This window comes from Ranitomeya imitator, chromosome 4, assembly GCF_032444005.1.
Source record: "Ranitomeya imitator isolate aRanImi1 chromosome 4, aRanImi1.pri, whole genome shotgun sequence".
In the NCBI taxonomy this organism is placed as follows: domain Eukaryota; kingdom Metazoa; phylum Chordata; class Amphibia; order Anura; family Dendrobatidae; genus Ranitomeya; species Ranitomeya imitator.
This window is the reverse complement of record NC_091285.1, coordinates 410198818-410216805: the sequence shown is the minus strand read 5'-3', so window position 1 is coordinate 410216805 and position 17988 is coordinate 410198818. Positions and strand designations below refer to the sequence as shown.

At 45.2% G+C, this 17988-nt stretch overlaps 1 protein-coding gene across 3 annotated transcripts in view; it reads right to left on the bottom strand.

Moving 5' to 3' along the window:
- Positions 1–17988, bottom strand: part of LOC138676261 (uncharacterized) — a 211740-nt gene that overhangs the window by 115747 nt on the left and 78005 nt on the right. For all 3 annotated transcript variants that reach the window (XM_069765375.1, XM_069765374.1, XM_069765376.1), the window contains exons 4-6: positions 5801–5909; positions 3835–3951; positions 3296–3357 (exon numbers count right to left, since the gene is read on the bottom strand). In XM_069765375.1, coding sequence (XP_069621476.1) covers positions 3296–3357; positions 3835–3951; positions 5801–5909 — 288 coding nt within the window. The remainder of the gene's footprint in view (positions 1–3295; positions 3358–3834; positions 3952–5800; positions 5910–17988) is intronic.

The window sequence follows — 17988 nt, the reverse complement described above, 5'->3', positions numbered from 1 at the left end:
ATGTGCCTAAACAGTAGAAACCCCCCACAAGTGACCCCATTTTGGAAACTAGACCCCAAAAGGAACTTATCTAGATGTGTGGTGAGCACTTTGAACCCCCAAGTGCTTCACAGAAGTTTATAATGCAGAGCCGTGAAAATAATAAATACGTTTTCTTTCCTCAAAAATAATTATTTAGCCCAGAATTTTTTAATTTTCCCAAGGGTAACAGGAGAAATTTGACCCCAATATTTGTTGTCCAGTTTCTCCTGAGTACGGTGATACCCCATATGTGGGGGTAAACCACTGTTTGGGCACATGCCGGGGCTCGGAATTGAAGTAGTGACGTTTTGAAATGCAGACTTTGATGGAATGCTCTGCGGGCGTCACGTTGCGTTTGCAGAGCCCCTGGTGTGCCTAAACAGTAGAAACCCCCCACAAGTGACCCCATTTTGGAAACTAGACCCCCCAAGGAACTTATCTAGATATGTGGTGAGCACTTTGAACCCCCAAATGCTTCACAGACGTTTACAACGCAGAGCCGTGAAAATAAAAAATCATTTTTCTTTCCTCAAAAATGATGTTTTAGCAAGCATTTTTTTATTTTCACAAGGGTAACAGGAGAAATTGGACCCCAGTAATTGTTGCGCAGTTTATCCTGAGTATGCTGGTACCCCATATGTGGGGGTAAACCACTGTTTGGGCGCACGTCGGGGCTCGGAATTGAGGGAGCACCATTTGACTTTTTGAATACGAGATTGGCTGGAATCAATGGTGGCACCATGTTGCGTTTGGAGACCCCTGATGTGCCTAAACAGTGGAAACCCCTCAATTCTACCTCCAACTAACCCCAACACACCCCTAACCCTAATCCCAACTGTAGCCATAACCCTAATCACAACCCTAACCACAACCTTAATTCCAACCCTAACCCTAAGGCTATGTGCCCACGTTGCGGATTCGTGTGAGATTTTTCAGCATCATTTTTGAAAAAATCCGCGGGTAAAAGGCACTGAGTTTTACCTGCAGATTTACCCCGGATTTCCAGTGTTTTTTGTGCAGATTTCACCTGCAGATTCCTATTGAGGAACAGGTGTAAAACGCTGCGGAATCAGCACAAACAATTGACATGCTGCGGAAAATACAACGCAGCGTTTCCGCGCTGTATTTTCCGCACCATGGGCACAGCGGATTTGGTTTTCCATAGGTTTACATGGTACTGTAAACCTGATGGAACACTGCTGCCAATCCGCAGAGGCCAATCCGCTGCGGATCCGCAGCCAAATCCGCACCGTGTGCACATAGCCTAATTCTAAAGGTATGTGCACACACTGCGGAAAACGCTGCGGATCCGCAGCAGTTTCCCATGAGTTTACAGTTCAATGTAAACCTATGGGAAACAAAAATCGCTGTACAAATGCTGTGGAAAAACTGCACGGAAACGCAGCGGTTTACATTCCGCAGCATGTCACTTCTTTGTGCGGATTCCGCAGCGGTTTTACAACTGCTCCAATAGAAAATCGCAGTTGTAAAACCGCAGTGAAATGCGCAGAAAAAACGCGGTAAATCCGCCATAAATCCGCAGCGGTTTAGCACTGCGGATTTATCAAATCCGCAGCGGAAAAATCCGCAGAGGACCAGAATACGTGTGCACATACCAAAACCCTAACCTTAGCCCTAACCCTAGCCCCACCCCTAACATTAGTGGGGGAAAAAACACTTTATTTTTTTATTGTCCCTACCTATGGGGGTGACAAAGGGGGGGGGGGGGGGGTCATTTATTATTTTTTTTATTTTGATCACTGAGATATAATCTAAACTACCACTCCCCTGTCCCTGCAGATCGGGTGAAATGGGAGTTAACCCTTTCACCCGATCTGTAGGTACGGGATCTTTCCATGACGCCACAGGCGTCATGGGTCGGATTGGCACCGACTTTCATGACGCCTACGTGGCGTCATGGGTCGGGAAGGGGTTAAATGGACACGGAATAGGTTTTTCTACCTTGGTAAGTAATAGATTACACCATGACCTGTTTATTGTGGGGTTGGAACTTGCACAAACACTAAATAATATAGTTTAAAGATGTCATACTCTACTTATCCTATGACATTTGTATTGCTAAATATAGCTGTAATCACAAAGTCATATGTACACCACAATAATACCAACAAAAACTACAGTCCCAAGAAAAAAAAAAAAAAAAAAAGAAAAAAAAGGAATTAAGAGCTGTCATGGAATGTCCTCTGCAGAAAAAAAAAATTATGAAATCTTTGAAAAAAACAAAAATAGTTAAAGTTTTCTAAGATTTATTTTAAGAAGGTATAGACAAGCATTTTAGGTGCACATAATAGGACCTGGATGCGATTGCGCTGTAGAGTGCTGGGAATGTAAGTGGATGATATATTGCCTAGACCAGGTGGTCTAAAAAGAAAGAAAGAAAAAAAAAAGAAAATAACTGTTCTGCAATCCTGGAGCACCTGTATCTCTGGTACTAGTGGTCAGTGACCCACTGGTGATGGGTACAACTGGCAGGTAGCTAGCAGCTACAGGCCTGGGATTTTTGTTTTGTTTTTTCCTATATGCCTAAAAAGTAAGCATGTATCAGACACTGGCTGCATTAACTCAGCCAGGTATCTTTGACTCAAACGCACTTCAACACAGGTGGGTCCCCGACAGCTTTATTCAAGGCAGAGGACAGGGAGAAGCCTACAGTGAGGTCTCTGTCTTCGGCGGCTTTTAAAGCATAATTCTCCCTGAAACACCACAGCATTTCAGAGTCAAGCATACCTAGCTGAGTAAGGGTATGTGCACACGTAGATGGAACCTCTGCGGATTTTTCCACACCTGTTTTTAGAAATCCGCAGGTTAAAAAAAAAGCACTGCGTTTTACCGAGGATTTTGTGCGGATTCCACATGCGGTTTTACACCTGCGGATTCCTATTATGGAGCAGGTGTAAACCACTGCGGAATCCGCACAAGGAATGGACATGCTGCAGGATAAATAACGCTACTTTTTTTCCGCAGCATGTGCACTGCAGATTGTTTTTCATATGTTTACATGGTACTGCAAAGGCATGGAAAACTGCCGCTCCGGATCCGCAGCAAAATCCGCAGCGTGTGCACATAAACTTAATAGAGCCAGCGTCTAATACATGCTCCCCAGACATTGGGTAGTCTGTGTCAGCTGTCAGGTTAACTTTAAAAGGGGTTAAAAAGAGAAAAGTTGCCATACAAAAACTCTAGATAGCTACAACATTCAAAAATATACAATTCTACTGAAAATATACACACACCATATAATAGCTGCTCTTACCTGCAAAATGATCTTTCCAAATGGCCAAACAAAGAAAATTGCAAGCCTCCAACATAGCACACCTACAGAAGAGTAACAGTCACATTTCTGAAATACCAGCAATATTTTTATTACCTACTGGTAATTTTTTTCTGATTGTATAATTAACATGGGATAATGTTTCAAAGTAACTTACTATAAATGTAATATTTAAAACAGCATTTGTTCTAAATTTTTTTCACATTTTAAACGTACTTATTAGGCAGATCCAATATATTTTTAAACGTATGCAAACCAAGTTCAGATGACAAAACTGGATTGAGCTGCAGCAGATTTCCTATCCAGTATTTGGCTGCACGGGTTTCACAGATGAACATAATTTTACTAGTTTTAATCTGTATAAACTGCACTCCATTTACCCAACTATAAAAAGCATGCATTTTAACTGCAATGTGTGAATAAATACAAAGTTTTACATACCCAACAATTGGGAGCATATTTTCCGATGCCATTTATTCTAAAGCGCAAAAGAATTAATTAAAATCTGTGGTCAAACATACCGTATGGGAATCCTACAATGGAGATAAACATCACAACTGAAATGATTAGATAAAACAGGCTGATCCACCATCCAAACAAGAGAAGATACAGAATATTCCCAAACGTTAGAGTGGAATCTGAAAGGGGGGAAAAAAACAAACAAAAAAACTAAAACAAAACAACCACGATAATACACCAAAACTACCCTATAGGTTTCCAAATTCCATGCACATCTTCTGTACAAAAAAAACGCATATGCCGTGCATATTTTGTATAGAAAAGAGGGAAGAAATAAAAAGTTTTAGCAGCTCAGAAGTAGGAGATTTAGGTTAATGATTTTGAGAGAATGCAAGCATCACACGTCTTTGGGGACAAACTAAGCCTATGCTCAGACGTCATTACTTTTTACGTGTTTTTCAAACATGGATAAATAAAATTACAATGCTTCTCCTATCATTTGCAATGATAAACGTTGACAGTATACGGATGCCATCCATCAGCAGTTTGTTTTCCATGGATCCAGACACAATTACAATTAAAGATTATCGTGAAACAGGTGTTCCTTGCACTGCTCGCTTCACAGTTATCATGCAGGATAAACAGCCTGCCGATCACCCCATGAATGAGCAAAAGGATTTTTCAGCAGATAAAACCATCATAGCTCTCAGTAGTGCATGGTGCTGTGTAAACCGGACTCCTGCTACCTAGAACTATGGCAGCTAATGCAATCTATTGCAGATTGTTTAGTGCATTGTTTAGCGCAGTCTGCCTGTGTAAACAGAGCACAGATCAGCAAATATTTCTGGCCTGTGTAAACAGACCTATATATATGTGCCTGCTCACTACTTATCTTACTCCTACAATAATTAGCCAAGGAGTATTATTGAAGTGGCTTTTGAAAGAAACCTATCACAGAAGACCAAAAAACAAACACACACACACACCACCAGCTGCAATCCTGTGCAGTAAAGGTACCGTCACATTAAGCGACGCTGCAGCGATATAGCCAACGATACCGATCGCTGCAGCGTCGCCGTTTCGTCGCTGTGTGGTCGCTGGAGAGCTGTCACACAGACAGCTCTCCAGCGACCAACGATGCCGAAGTCCCCGGGTAACCAGGGTAAACATCGGGTTACTAAGCGCAGGACCGCGCTTAGTAACCAGATGTTTATCCTGGTTACCATTGTAAATGTAAAAAACAAACAAACAGTACATACTTACATTCCGGTGTCTGTCCCGCGCCGTCAGCTTCCCTGCACTGTGTCAGCGCCGGCCGGCCGTAAAGCAGAGCGGTGACGTCACTGCTGTGCTTTACGGCCGGCCGGCGCTCAGTCAGTGCGGGAAGCTGACGGCGAGGGGACAGACACCGGAATTTAAGTATGTACTGTTTGTTTTTTTACATTTACAATGGTAACCAGGGTAAACATCGGGTTACTAAGTGCAGTCCTGTGCTTAGTAACCCGATGCTTACCCTGGTTACCAGTGACGACATCGCTGAATCGGCCTCACTCACGCCGATTCAGCAATGTCTGCGGGAGATCCAGCGATGAAATAAAGTTCTGGACTTTCCCCAGTGACCAACGATCTCCCAGCAGGGGCCTGATCGTTGCTCGCTGTCACGCATAACGATTTTGTTAACGATATCGTTGCTACGTCACAAAAATCAACGATATCGTTAACGATATCGTTATGTGTGACGGTACCTTAATATCCGTATAATATTTGCTTCCTCCCCTTTCCAGGAGATATGGTATGATCAGACCATGTTCCTGCACAATGAGAAAGCCATTACACAAAAAATTGGGGAAAAAAACCCAAGACAAAACATCATATCGTGGAACTCATTCCAAGATCTATTGATTAAAGTATACTATATTCATGGGAAAATACTTTTAAAGTGTCTGCTTCTTCTAAGTCACATCTGACAGCTCAGGGAACAAATTTATCCAGACTTCTAGAATCAAGTTAGTGTTAAAGTTCTCATACCAACTGATGTTTTCACTACATTGAGTTCAGAGTACAGTTCTTTAACAATATCAGACCGATCCTCCCATCGTCTCTCGGTTACATGACTTTTCCATTTCTTGAAACCAAACTGTGAAATAGAAAAAAGAGTAATGAAATTAGTCAAGTAAGGATTGAAAGCACTACTTAAATAAAAAAGTAAAGTGGTTAAAATATGGCTTATATAAATGGTCATACACTAGTTGCAGCACCAAGGAGAAGGGGGGGGAAAAAAAAACAGGATTTTTGGTTGCTTAACGTAAAATCTGTTTCTCGGAGCCTTCATTGGGGGACACAGGAACCATGGGTGTATGCTGCTGCCACTAGGAGGCTGACACTATGCACAAAAAAGTTAGCTCCTCCTCTGCAGTGTACACCCCACCGACTGGCATTCTGATATTCAGTCAGTGAGAAAGCAGTAGGAGAAACAAAATTGAAAGAACACAACTAAATTAAATATTTACATAAATATACATACACATATATATATATACACACACACACACATACACATACATACATACATACATACACTGTAATGATAGAAGAACTGATCAACATGGGAGGGCGCTGTGTCCCCCAATGAAGGCTCCAGGAAGCAGATTTTACAGTAAGCAACATAAAATCCTGTTTTCTCCATCACCTCATTGGGGGACACAAGAACCATGGGACGTCCCAAAGCAGTCCCTGGGGAGGGAAAAACAGACTTCCATCAGGTCAGATGACTCACCACTGCCACCTGCAAGATCCTTCTGCCTAGGCTGACGTCCACCGAAGCGCAGGTATGGACCTTGTAAAATTTGGCGAACGTGTGGATGGAAGACCAGGTTGCCACTTTGCAAAGCTGTAGGGCGGAAGCCCTGTGATGCACCGCCCAGGAAGCGCCAACTGCCTGAGTAGAGTGAGCTTTAACCCCAGGAGGGGGCACTCTGTTCTTGACCCGGTAAGCCTCCAAAATTGCCAATCTGATCCAGTGAGCAAATAGCCGCCTTGGAAACCGGCTGGCCTCTACTCATGCCATCAGGAATTGCGAAAAGCGAGTCAGTCTACCGAAAAGAGGCCGCTCTAGCCAGGTAGACCCTCACTGCCCTGTCGAGGTCTAGCTTGTTCAAAGAACGCTCCAGAGGAGGCGTCGGAGCTGGGCAAAAGGAAGGACGATGTCCTCATTGAGGTAGAAGTTGGATACCACCTTTGGAAGAAAAGAAGGCGGAGGCCTCAGGACCACCTTGTCCTGGTGAATAATCAAGAAAAGGAGGAGGTCGACAAGAAAGGGCTGCCAACTCTGAAACACGCCAGATAGAGGTGATAGCCACAAGAAAGAAATGACAGGAAAACCTCCCTGAGAGGCTCAAAGGGGGAACCCCTCAGGACCTCTAGAACAAGATTAAGATCCAAAGAATCCACAGGAGCCCTGTACGGAGGAGCAGCATGTGCTACTCCTTGAAGGAAGGTCTTGACCTGTGGTCAGAATGATAACATCTTCTGGAAGAGGATGGAAAGCGCTGAATCCTGGCCCTTTAGGGAACTAAGGGCAAGACCCGCATCCAGTCCTGCCTGGAGGAAAGCCAAAATAGAAGAAAGATAAAAAGACATAGGCAAAACGTGATTGGACTCATACCAGAGGAAATAGGCCTTCCAGGTTCGAAAGTAGATCCTGGAGGACAAAGGCTTCCTAGCCTGAATCATGGTGTGAATCACCAGATCTGAAAACCTGGACCCTTTTAGAACCGCGGTCTCAACAGCCAAGCCGTCAAACTGAGTGACCGAGCATTCTGGTGGCAGATCGGGCCTGTGTGGAAGCCGCCAGGGAGCGTCCGCGAGAAGGTTGAGGATCTCCGCAAACCAAGATCTTCTTGGCCAATCCGACGCAATCAGAATGACTGGCACCCCTTCTGCCTTGATATTTTTTAGCAGCTTGGGAAGCAGGGGAAGGGGTGGAAATAGGGGCGCGCGAACTGCGACCAAGGAATGGCCAGAGCATTGACGCCCACTGCGAGAGGATTGCGGGACCTGGAAACGAACCAAGGGACCTTCCTGTTCAGTCGGGACGTCGTGAGGTCCACATCCGGAATCCCCCATTGAAGGCAAATCTGATGGAAGACCTCTTTATGTAAAGACCATTCCCGTGCCGCGAAGCCCTCGCGGCTGAGAAAATCGGCGGCCCAATTGTCCACGGCAGGAATATGCACCGCGGATATCACCGGAACCGTTGCTTCTGCCCAAGGGAGGATCTTGGATGCCTCGGCCAAGACCAAAGGAATTCCAAGTCCCCCCTGGTGGTTGTCTGTGGCATTGTCAGCCTGGATTCGAATTGGCAGACCCCTGAGACTCCTTTCCCAGGGAAGAAGGGAAAGGAGGGACAAAAAGATGGCTCGTATCTCGATGACATTGATCGGCAGAGAGGACTCCTGCGCCGACCAACGACCCCGAACAGTCAAGTGACGAAACACCGCACCCCAGCCGAGAAGGCTGGCATCCGTCGTTACCACCTGCCAGTGAACTGGAAGGAAGGACCTGCCCTGGGAGATGAGAGGCGACGTCAGCCACCAACAGGGCCGGTTTTAGGCAAAAGTTTAAAATGGGGCCCCAAATGCTAACAAATTGCACCATCACACAAACATTTTGGTTGTAGTTACATGCGCCGATTTCAGGCCACTAAATGAGTGTGATTAACAATATTGAAGTCATTCGCCGCTTGTTTCCCAGCCTCTCTACACCGGCTGAAGAATAATGATGGGGACAGAATAATCACTAATAGATCAATCTTAGCAGCATATCTGCACTTTTCACCGGGCGATGTGCTGATGATTTTTGTTCCGGCATAAACATTCCAATCACTTGATGAATATCTTGCATTTTGCACTCCCCCTAGTTCTCCATATAGTATAATACACTCCCATGGTCCTCCATATAGTATCATATGCTCCCCCTAGTCCTCCATACAGTATAATACACTCCCTATAGTCCTCCATATAGTATAATAGACTCCCCATAGTCCTCCATACAGTATAATACACTCCCCATAGTCCTCTATATAGTATAATGTACTCCCTCTAGTCCTCCATATAGTATAACACTACCAATAGTCCTCCATATAGTATAATAAACTCCCCATAGTCCTCCATATAGTATGATACACTCCCATACACCTCCATAGAGTATAATGCAGACCCCATATAGAATATAACTCTGCCCTTATATAGTGTAACGCAGCCCCCTCATAGAATATAATGCAGCCCCCAACAGAATATAATGCAGTCCTACAGTATTATGACCATCATGTACTCACTCGCTCACTGATGTATACCGTATTCATGGGTGTGGAGAGCAGTGAATATTCATTCCCTTTAGTAGCGGGCACATGTGATCGCCTAGCAGCAGGAAGCCTGCAGCTGTGGCTACTGTGACCGCTATTAAAGTGAAATGAATATTCACTGCTCTCTCCCATCTCTCAGCACGGGCTTCAGTGCATAGTGGTGGGAGCTACTATGGGCGTGGGGAGCAGTGAATATTAATTTCTCTTTAGCAGCGGGCACAGGCTTTAGCCGCAGCAGCTGGCTCCTGCCTCCTGTCACCCACTGCTCCTCCTTCACTGGCACTGGGCAGGCCCCCCTGACTCACGGGCCCCATAGCACCTGCATGGTGTGCCGCTATTAGTGACACGCCACTGGCTGGGTGCAGGGGCGGACACTAATAGCTTGGGGCCCCCATTCCTGCCTGGTACACTGCTTATAATGGTGGCAATCTGGCAATGCGACCCTGGAGCCTTGGGCTCCAAGAAACAAGTCAGATTGCCCTCATCATTACTGGGGCGTACATAGCTGTTTTGCTCGACCAATCAGCGACTTGGATTTCCATGAGACAGAGGCCGCGACCAATGAATATCTGTGACAGACAGACGGAAGTGACCCTTAGACAATTATATAGTAGACAGATGGAGATATATATATCTATATCTATTACACCGTACACAGACACATACATATACCGTACATACACAGACACATACCATATGCAAACATACTGTAAATACATACGCAGATACACATACATATACCGTGCATACATACACATACTGTACATACATACTGTACATAGCCCATGTGTTTCTGTTTCCATAATTGTTCTCTTGTGTCTACAAGACTGGGGAGTTATCCACCACCACTCCTCTTGGGCTATCTGCACAAAAGCTGTTCTACTTTGTATGCACACATGGATTTTTCCTCTCTGAACCCTGTTCACACAGGTAATATACAGATGATCAGGTTTTTAAATACATCAGATAGGGATTGCATACATTAGTTAGGACTGCTCTGATATGGGTATACCGTGAAGTTTGGTAGAGCAGCTTAGTATACATTTTTTGCAAAAAACGTATCAACCAAATACCCTGTTTTTTACATCTTTTACGAGCACTTGCGGATTACTGCAATTTTTTTCAAACTGAGTGTTTTTGGTTTTACTATTCTCTTTTGTGTCTTCAGGTTTCTTGGTGGTGTGTGAACATGTTCCTACAGACTTGTTCACTGTGCAAGTAGCCCATGTGTTTCTGTTTCCATACACCCAGATAAGCATACATATACCATATATGCAAACATACATATACCATACATACAGATAAACATACATATACCGTCATATACACATACTGCACATACACGCATAAACCGTACAAACATACCGTATATGCAAACATACCGTACATACACAGATACACATACATATACCGTCATACATACACATACTGTTCCGACACTATGTACATACATATACCGTACACAGATACACATACATATACTGTCATATATACACGTACTATACATACACATACCGTACATAAATATACCATACATACACATACCGTATATGCAAACACATACCATACATACAGATACTCATACTGTACATACATGCAGATACAAATACTCGTACCGTACATACACATACTGTATATACACATACTGTACATATACAGTTATATACATATAGTATACACATACCGTACACACACACACACACTTTAAATACATGCACATAAACATACATATACCATATATACATACAAATATATTGCACGTACACAGATACACATACACAGACATACTGTACATGCATACACAGTTACACATACTGTACATACACAGATGTATACACATACTAATCTTGTGTATCAGGTGATCAGATGAGCCCTGGAGGATGTCAGTTCAGATGGAGAGCGCTGCAGAACTCACTGTGGGGGTGGGGCACAGCAGACAGGACTGATATCATCCCCCCTGGTGCAACTGTGCTGTCCCGCGCAGTGAGCTCCTCCCCCATCTCTTCACAGTGAGGAGATGCTGTAGCCTGAGCCTGCTGGGAACAGAACAGTGGAGGGAGCAAAAGAAACAATGTAAGTCCTGCTCTTCCTCCACTGCTGTTCCTGACTGCTGTGTGGCGGGGCCCGACTGCAGATGAATACTCACCAGTCACCATAGGCAGGGGTGTCAAACTGCAATCCTCAAGGGCCGCAAACAGGTCATGTTTTCAGGATTTCCTTGTACTGCACAGGTGATAATTTAATCACCTACACACAATGATTACAGCACCTTACTTCCAACGTTGCAACCATCCTCCCCAGAACCATCATGGCCCATCGGAAGGAGGGAAGCCAAGGGCTGGAGCAAGCGAACTTCCCGACGGAGAACGATTCTCTTCAGGAAGGAAGATACTTGTCTGACGAGTGTCGAAGAGCATGCCTAGGAATACAAGGCGCTGAGAAGGAACAAGGCATGACTTCTTCCTGTTGACAAGCCACCCGAAACGGGATAGGGTGTCGAGAACTATGGACAGGCTTTCCTGAGCCTGAGAAAACAAAAAAAAATAAAATAAAAAAAAAAAAAAAAAAAAAAGGAGCTTTGATGAGAATATCGTCGAGGTACTGAAAGAGTACCAGGCCTCTGATCCTCAAAATGGCTATCCATTGGCGCTGCCATGATCTTTGTGAAAACCCTGGGGTTGCATGACCGAACAGCAGGGCGACAAACTGGAAATGCTCCTGATGTACTGCAAAGGGAAGGAATCTGTGATGTCCTGGGACTATAGGGACATGGAGGTAGACGTTCTGGATGTCTATGGAGCAGAGAAATTCCATCCTGAGGTGTCTCAGATGAACCCTCTTGTTCAGTAACTTGAGATCCAAAATGGGACAAACCTTGCCGTCTTTTTTCGGTACCACAAACCGGTTCGAATAGAAACCTGTGAAGAGTTCCTTTTCTGGAATGGGAATGATTACCCCTGAATTGAGGAGGGAAGCGATGGCTGCAAAGAAACCCGGAACTAGAGAGTGTAGTCTCTTGGAGGGCGGGATTTGAAGAAATGATCCCGGGGCCGAGAAATGAATTCTATTTTGTATCCTGAGGAAACAAGTTCCCTGATGCATGCGTCCTCCACTGAGGTAATCCAAACGTCCCTGAATAAAAGGAGACGGCCGTCCAGCTTGGGAGATGCGCTGGGGTCTCGTCGCGAATCATGCCGAGGTGGATCTTCTGGGTCTAGACCTGGATGATCTACCCTGGGAATAGTGAGAACGCCAGGAAGGAGTGGGTCTAAAGGATACCTTCTCCTCTTGACGTGCCTGTGGCCTCTGCTTTTGTGAAAAGAAATCTGACGCCACGAAACAAAAGGACCGAAATTTTCGCCTAAAGAGGAGGCCGGCAAGGTTTGGACTGAGGAAGAAGGGAACTTGTGCCCCCAGTGGCGTCCTTAATTCGGTCCAGCTTGGAACCGAAAAGGCGCGATTCCTGAAAAGGCAAGCTGGTAAGGGAGTTTTTTGATAAGTCCGCCTGCCAGGCCTTGAGCCAAACGGTTTGACGGATGGCAACATAACTGTGCTGCTCAGGTGTCTGGTCTCTCGCTCTCTCTCTACATAACTGTGCTGCTCAGGCGTCTGGTCTCTCCCTCTCTCAACATAACTGTGCTGCTCAGGTGTCTGGTCTCTCTCTCAACATAACTGTGCTGCTCAGGTGACTTCTCTCTCTCTCTCTCCCCAAAAGCTCCAAGAATTCCTGATGAGGAGCTTAGACCTTGGAAGGTGGTGTCGACCGTCTAAACGAAACCGCCTGATCTGCAGGTTCCGTAGAGGGATCTTTGATGCCACAGTTCTGGTTGATTGCTACAATGAGGCTCTGAACCATATCCATCATGTTAGAGATTTGGTCTGAATCAATTTCCAAAAACATCCTCCAAAGGTGCGTCCGAGAATGGCTCGCCTGACTCTGTGGAGGAGGACCGAGAAGAAACAGACCGCTGAGATGGACCGTGGGGCGAGATGGAACGGGAAGAGGAGTTGGACCGGCGCTCCCATCTGGATCTTTTGCGGCCTATCTTGGCAGGCTCGGACGGGACTTCCTGTGACCCGCTGGCTACCGCGGAAGTCTGCAGGGGCAACTTATCAAGAATGGACACCAGGGTCTGAGATACCCTGGTGAGATCCGCCACAGATTGAGATAGAGAAGAAACCCACCCTGGGATAGGGGGTCTCACTCTCACCTGGGGCAGAAGGGGGCTCCTGAGCGGTGGGGACAGTGGGGTATCTGCAGTCCTGACAGAGGGGAGAGGACTGACCTGAGGGAAATCTGCCCTTACAAGAAGAGCACACAAAGTGTTGAACTAAAGCGGAGGAACAGGAAGAGGAGGAGGATGGGAACATTCTCCCTTAGAGTTAGACATGATGTGAAGACCCTCTAAAGGATGCCAGAAGGTTAGGGGGGACAGGAGCAGAGGAGAGTGTCAGTGTGCAGTGCAGAGCTACTCACGGCAGGGGTCCTGTGGATAGCTTGCTTCCGGCAGTAGATGCTGGAGGAGGTCGGCAGGGAAAACAGATCCTGTAGAGGAAAATCACCGCCGGATCCATACACAGGAAAATGGCGACTGTTGGATAGCTTCCGGCTGATGATGCAGTGCAAAAACCGCACGCTGCTGAAGAGGAGGGTACGAAGGAGCAAAGACCCACTCTGAGGCCGGAAGGGTGGAGTACACAGCACGATCCAAAAGGGAAGGCGCCGAGAGCAGCCTGCGATGAAACCACGAGTGGGCGGAGCCAAGCTGCGATTCAGAGGAACAAATTTGGCGCCAGCCACAGTCCGTGCTGAGCCCGGGAGGAGTGGGCGGGGCTATGCGACGGAAAGAAGAGGGAAAGATGGGCGGGACAATAGCCCACCTGAAGTAGAAGACAGGGGTGGAGTCATAACGCCACACTAGACCCCGATAGAAGCCCAAATTAGAAACTGGAGGCTGCCGGGAAGGGAAACAGCGGCGCGGAGGCCCTACAAGTCTCGCCTACTGAAGACGACAGGGGGCGGGATACAGCGCCGGACTAGGCCCTGACAGAAGCAGGGGACTAGATCAGAACCCGGTGGCCGCTGCTGCTGGTGAAATTCACGGAGGGGAGAAGCGGCGTGGAGGAGCCTGTACAAAAGGAAGATCCAGGGAGAGATAAAAGCCCTGGACCCCCAAACTGTGAAAACCCGTGCCTTTCCTAAAAACCTTGCCACTCTTAGAAGTATATGCTAGCTGAAAGGGGGCAAATACTCACCTTTCTTCATCTGTATATTTACCTCCTCATCCAAGGAGTGTAAGACATCCTGAAGAGAGAGAACTTTTTGAAGGACACCCTCATCTCCTCAAACAGACAGGCTCTGGTGGGCGAGTGGGTGGGAGACGGAGGCAGGACCAGGTCCGGATCTCCTGAACATGCTTCTGTGTTATATGTCTGGCCGGCAGGACCAAGACCCCTGAGGATTCGGGGTGGCAGTACACGCCGAACTCAGTCTCTTAGAGGGAATACAGGAGTGACCGTTCACCCTGTATCCCTCTGTGGTACCTGAAAAGGAACGATGCACACTATGGGTCTAATGAAAGACCCGTGTCCACCTCCTACTGACACTAAGCTAAACTGGATATCAGAAAGCCAGTTGGTGGGGTGTATACTGCAGAGGAGGAGCTAACTTTGTGCATAGTGTCAGCCTCCTAGTGGCAGCAGCATACACCCAAGGTTCCTGTGTCCCCCAATGAGGCGATAAGAGAAATGAAATATTTAATCTGCCACTTGGCGAGTGTACATGCTGTGAACATTCCGGGACTGTCTGCACTGAACCTTACCCAACCCCTTCCTTGTGGAGTCAATGCAGGATATTGCTGGTGCCACTGCCATCACTGCAGTTGTGCTCAAAAGTTTCCATACCCCGGAAGAAGGTTTGCTTTCTTAGCCTTTTTTTCAGAGAATATGAATGATTACACCAAAACTTTTTACTCCACTCATGGTTAGTGGTTGGGTGAAGCCAATTATTATCAAACTGTTTTCTCTTTTTAAATCATAATGACAACGAAAAACATCCAGAAGACCCTGATCAAAAGTTCACATACCCTGGTGATTTTGGACTGAAAACATGCAGAGAAGTTAATACAAATGGGTTTTAATGGCTACTAAAGGTAACATCCTCACCTGGACCTGTTTGCTTGTAATCGGTGTGTGCATAAAAGCAGAGAGAGTTTCTGGGATCCAAACAGACTCTTGCATCTTTCATCCAGCCACTGACATTTCTGGATTGCGAGTCATGGGGAAAGCAAAAGAATTGTCAATCCATCTGCGGGAAAAGGTAGTTGAACTGTATAAAAACAGGAAAGGGATACAAAAAGGTATCCAAGGAATTGATAATGCCAGTTAGCAGTCTTCAAACTGATTAACAAACGGAAAATCAGGGGCTCTGTAAAAACAAAACCACGGTCAGGTAGACCAACAAAAATTTTGTCCACAACTGCCAGGAAAATTATTTGTGATGCAAAGAAAAACCCACAAACATCAGCTGAAATACTGGACAATGAACTACTGTAGCAGTGTGGCTGTTTCAAGATGCACAATAAGGAGGCATTTGAAGAAAAATGGGCTGCATCGTCGAGTCGCCAGAAGAAAGCCAATACTGCGCAAATGCCACAAAGTATCTCGCTTACAGAATGCAAAACCGCACAGAGACAAGCCTCAAAACTTCTGGAACAAGGTAACAAAATTGAACTTTTTGGCCATAACCATAAATGTTACATTTGGAGAGAGTTCAAAAAGGCCTATGATGAAAGGAACACCATTCCTACTGTAAAACATGGAGATGATCACTGGTGTTTTGGGGATGTGTGAGCTACAAAGGCACATGAAACTTGTTCAAAGTTGAAGGAAAGATGAATGCAGCTTGTCATCAGCAAATACTGGAGACATTTGCAATAATCAGCCCAGAAGCTGCGCATGGAACATACTTGGACATTCCAACATGACATCGATCCAAAACACAAGGCCAAGTCGACCAGTCATTGGCTACATCAGAACAAAGTGAAGGTTCTAGAGCGGCCATCTCAGTCTCCTAACCTTAATATCATTGAACCATTCTGGGGACAACTCAAGCGTGCAGTTCATGCTAGACAGCCCACAAATTTAAAGGAACTGGAGGCTTTTTGCCAAGAAGAGTGGGCAGCTTTACCATCTGAGAAAATAAAGAACCTCATCCACAATTACCACAAAAGACTTCAACTGTCATTGATGTTAGAGGGGACAATACACTGTATTAAGAAATAGGGAATGTGAACTTTTGATCAGGGTCATTTGGATGTTTTGGGTTGACATTATGATTTAAAAAGAGAAAACAATTTGACAATAAATGGCTTCAGCCAACCACTAACCATGAGTGGAGAAAAAGATTTGGTGTTCTCATTCATATTCTCTGAAAAAACGCCAAGTAAGCAAAAATTCTGCCGGGGTATGTAAACTTTTGAGAACAACAAAAGGAAAGTGGAAGGGTCAGGAAGCATTTAGTGATGAGAGCCACAGCATTAAAAACACCACTCCAGTATTTTTTTATTTTATTTTTTGTAAATTGCACCGCTAGAGTACTTTAAATGTTAGTCCCCTTCATCGTTTTCCAGGGCCGCTCCCGGCCTTCTCCGGCAAAAACTGACCTGCTGGCAGCTCCAGGTGTTTCAAGGAAGTGTGCGGAGGTAAATTTTTAAGTCTATGAGAGCCTCATTCTGGCTCTCAGGCTTGGACAGAGCTTCTGGCGTAACTTCTGACTAACGCGCTCACAAGACGGGGATCGTGAAAAATGGGAAAGATGCCAGAGGGTGAGTATGTGACCGGGGAATAAGGGGCTTACATTTAAAGCTCCACTCCAGCACTGGGATTTAAAAAAAAAAAAAAAAAAAAACACAACAAAAACGCTGGCGTGGTGCTTTACACCTTAGAGACTGAGCCAAATTTAACAATTATGACCACTGTCACTTTGTGAGGTCATAACTCTGGAACACTTCAACGGATCCCACTGATTCGGAGAATGCTTTTTCGTGACATTGTACTTTATGATAGTGGTAAAATGTGTTCGATACAACTTGCGTTTTTGGAAAAAACAGAAATTTGGCAAAAATTTTCACAATTTTAAAACTTAATTATGCCCTCAAAATCAGAACGATGTGTCACAAAATAGTTAATATATAACACTTCCCACATGTCTATTTTACATCAGTACAATTTTTGAATTTTTTTTTGTTAAGGAGTTAAAAGTTATCCTTCAATTTCTCAGCTTTACAATAAAATCTACACTTTTTTTTTTATTTAAGTGACCACATTACATTTGAAGTGGCTTTGAGGGGCCTATATGACAGAAAATACCCCAGAGTGACACCATTCTAAAAACTGCACCCTTCAAGGTGCTCAACACCACATTCAAGAAGTTTATTAACCATTCATGTGCTTCACAGGATTTGAAGCAATGTGGAAGTTATATAAAAACAAAAAAAAAAAACCATTGCCATGACCAATCAGCAACAGGCGCAGTCCGGCGGCAATATGGCCGCTCCTTCCTCCCCGCAGTCAGTGCCCGCTCCGTACTCCCCTCCAGTCAGCGCTCACACAGGGTTAATGGCAGCGCTAATTGACCGCGTTATGCCGCGGTGTAACGCACTCCATTAACGCTGATATTAACCCTGTGTGACCAACTTTTTTTTACTATTGAGGCTGCCTATGCAGCCTCAATAGTAAAAAGATCTAATGTTAAAAAAAAAAAAAAAAAAAAAAAATCATCATATACTCACATTCCGGCGCCTTTCCCGCTCCTCGCAACACTCTGGTAACCGCTCCATGCAAGCGACAGGTT